At 33.2% G+C, this 3479-nt stretch overlaps 1 protein-coding gene across 1 annotated transcript; it reads right to left on the bottom strand.

Annotated features, from left to right (window-relative positions):
* Positions 1 to 1737: 1737 nt before the first annotated feature.
* On the bottom strand, positions 1738 to 3216 carry LOC120432855 (olfactory receptor 52D1-like). Its single transcript, XM_039598161.1, has one exon. It carries the CDS (start codon positions 2952 to 2954, stop codon positions 2019 to 2021), a length of 936 nt encoding a protein of 311 aa, XP_039454095.1. The 5' UTR covers positions 2955 to 3216; the 3' UTR covers positions 1738 to 2018.
* Positions 3217 to 3479: the final 263 nt, after the last annotated feature.

Below are 3479 nucleotides of genomic sequence, written 5' to 3' on the forward strand. Positions count from 1 at the left end.
CATTCAGGGGGTCAGAGGCCAAAGGGTGGGGGGGGGGGGGGGGTGGGGATTCCTATTCATTTCCTATGGCGGTCACTTTTAACTGGGAACACCACAGATGTAACAAAGTTGATTAAAACACTCAAAATTCAACGAAAGAGGTGCTCATCACTTTTATATGTTCAAGCGCATAATGTGGAGGATGTCATAAGGCCTCAAGGCAATCAGATGTAAAAGACAATATTTATGAATTTTTTCATTTGTAAATCAGTCAGATTTGACCCGAACACAACAGGAAGGTTAGTTACCTCATAACAGAACTTCCTCATCCACACATTATTTATTTGCTGCTTTAGTATATATTACAGAATAGTAAAATGAAAATTAAAGAATTTTCTAGACAATGAAATGTTTCTTTATAATGGAAAGTCACTGTAGATACTCTTTGTCTTAGTCTTAGTCTAGCCATGATATCAAGGTGTGCATTATCAAGTTTTACCACAATGTGGAGACAAAGTACATGTGATAAATTACAGGAACATTTTCAGATCTGCTTAAGTAGATTTTGTCATAATTTTAAACAATTTTGTAGTTAAGTCTGTGAGTTTTCTTAAGGTAATGAGAATGCAATACACAATGTTTCTGTAGTACAAATTGTATTTAATTATTATTTATTGATAGATTTAACATCAAGCAGCCTACAAGTATTAAACTCATGGAAAATATAATTATTCTTAAACAAAATCACATTTATTTGCCAAGTCTGTTCAAACATTTAAGAAGCTAGAGTTGAGTAACAAGTGTTAGTCTACAAAAATGGAGGATAACAGTTGATAAAATAAGCAATAGTGAAATGGAATATTGAACTGTAATTTGTGTGTGTGTGTGTGTGTGTGTGTGTGTGTGTGTGTGTGTGTGTGTGTGTGTGTGTGTGTGTGTGTGTGTGTGTGTGTGTGTGTAACCAGACCATACTAGATGTAATGTTCTGTGAGACATTTAATGTGCCTTCAAAGACACTAGAGGGCTGCAGATTACACAAAATGAAAGAGAGCTGTACACTGCTGAATGAAATGAAGTCCATATAGTTTCAGTTTTAATGTCAAAATGAATTCAGAATGAAGTAATTTTAATGTGTGATTATACAACAGTTACAGACTTCACTCTTAATTTTGTGTATATTTAATGTTTTAAGCACTGAACCACACATTTCTTAGACTTCACATTATGTACAGATCAGGTTTAGACAATCATAATAAATTTACAATCATTTCAATTTCCTTCGGAATGACTTCATAAATGCCTTAAAATAAAATGCAGAATTCAAGTTAGTTAATATCTAAGCGATACACATGGCTGACCTATAGAGCACCAAAAACTAAGTTTGCTTTTTATTCTAGACTTTAAGTACTACAATATTTGAATAAGATCATAAAGATTAGACTTTCTAATTAAAGTCTAATCTTTCTGAGTCTTGAATACATTTCCCTATTCTCCTATTTTATACAAATAGTATCATTACCATGCAGTTATGAATAAGATAAATGGTGATATTTTGGTGCTAAACATTAAAATGCTCAGTGAGTAAATTTGATCTTTTTAATACTGTAAAATGGAAAATGGAATAGTTCCTTTAATTGGAATAGAATTATAATTATTCCAACTGCTGTAGTACCTACTAAACATTGTTTGTTTATTTATTTAGAAAATTGTCATACAACATAAAAAGCAAAAACATTGTAATTAACTTCAAGTGTGCGTTTACTTTTTATGCAATGGTATAATGACAAACATTAATGATAAAGTAACAACGCACAATAAAAAATATTACCTTCAGTCATTAATCAGATGTTAATTGCTTGTATTGTTGTTTTCAAAAATTGTTTGATTTCAGAAATATTAATGAGCACTGCTTTTGAGAGAAAAGGACGTGACTGAGTAAACAATAACATACAATACAATTTCACATAGCAGGAGGACAGTGAAGGTGAAAAACGTCCAATGTTTCAGCATGCTACATCAGATTCTTTTGAAAGAGTGCATTAAGATGAAAACATTCTATTCTTTAAAAAGTTCAACACCTTTTCTCGAATTTCCTTTGTTTTCAAACCATAGATGATTGGATTCAGTGTTGGGGGAAAAATTAAAGTTGACAAACCCATAAATCTTCTGAAATGGGGTGAAACATTACTTAGTCTATATGATATGATAGTGAAAAGACCAAGACACTCCAACAAGAGAAAAACAATCAGATGTGTAGCACATGTCTGCAGAGCTTTGGCTTTTGTATCTGATCGTTTAGATCTAAAGCATGCTATGAGGATCCGGAGATATGTATACAAAACAATTCCATTAGCCACTAATTGTGAAAGAGCAACTATCAAAAGGCCATAGATATTGTTAATAGTTGTGTCAGCACAGACCAAAGTCAGCAGAGATGGATTATCACAGTAAATGTGAGTCATTTCAGATCGACAACGAGGCAAACGCAAAAGTAAGAAAAAAAGCACAGCAATTAAAACTAAACAACTCATCCATACAATGGTGATTATTCTCATGATATGGGCATTAGTCATCACAGTACTGTACTGCAGTGGGTAACATATGGCAATGTATCTATCATATGCCATTGCACTCAGATTGAACACAGTGCCTGCTGCATATATATGGATAAAGAAAGCTTGAGCAACACAAGCTGAGTATTGCATTATCCCACTGTTTCTCAGTATTTCTTTGATGAGCTGTGGAAAGAGAGCTGATGAACCTATAAGGTCATACATAGGAAGGTTCAGCAGAATTAGGTACATTGGCTGATGCAGAGATTTATTCAGCACAATGGTGAGGATCAGAGTAAGGTTGCAAAATAGTATGATCATGTAACTCAGAGTTGCAAATAGAAATGCAGGAAAAACACTCTCAGAAGAGAGATTAAAGCCTTTCATCTGTAAAAAAGAGGATGTGTTGTATTGGTTGTTCATTTCTTAGCTTTTGCTCCTTATAAAATTGAGAAACCAATCATCGCTTCATGGTTTATTAGGGAGAAAATATTTATGCATTTCAATTTAGCAATCACACCAATGAACATAATAACCAAAAAATCATAAAAAGAGGAAAAAACATTGAATGTTATGATTACATTTTATTCATAAACTGTAACCATGATAACTTCATGCTGGATAACTGAGTCCATGTACACTACGGTTAAGCATTACACATTGTATATATTATGCATTTATGATAACATCTTATAATATTTTTTGCCTGTAGTCTGGAATTCAAATACTCAAAGGCAACATAGCAAAAAGCATTCATGTACTTCAATGCACAGTAAACCTTGTATCTAAACCACATACACACAAAGCCGTCATCTTTATCAACTTATGTTATGGCTGCCTGTGACTACCCGATAAAACATTCAAGGCTTTATAGGTGTGATTTTGAACAGCAGGCAGGTCTCTGGAGTATTGGGTGTTATCTTAAAGCTCATCTTTAGATTGTTATAC

Source organism: Oreochromis aureus, linkage group 14, assembly GCF_013358895.1.
Source record: "Oreochromis aureus strain Israel breed Guangdong linkage group 14, ZZ_aureus, whole genome shotgun sequence".
NCBI lineage: Eukaryota > Metazoa > Chordata > Actinopteri > Cichliformes > Cichlidae > Oreochromis > Oreochromis aureus.

What these genes read in the sequence shown, in the direction of transcription:
- LOC120432855 (XM_039598161.1), bottom strand. Translation starts at nt 2,954, where the DNA reads ATGAACAACCAATACAACACATCCTCTTTTTTACAGATGAAAGGCTTT.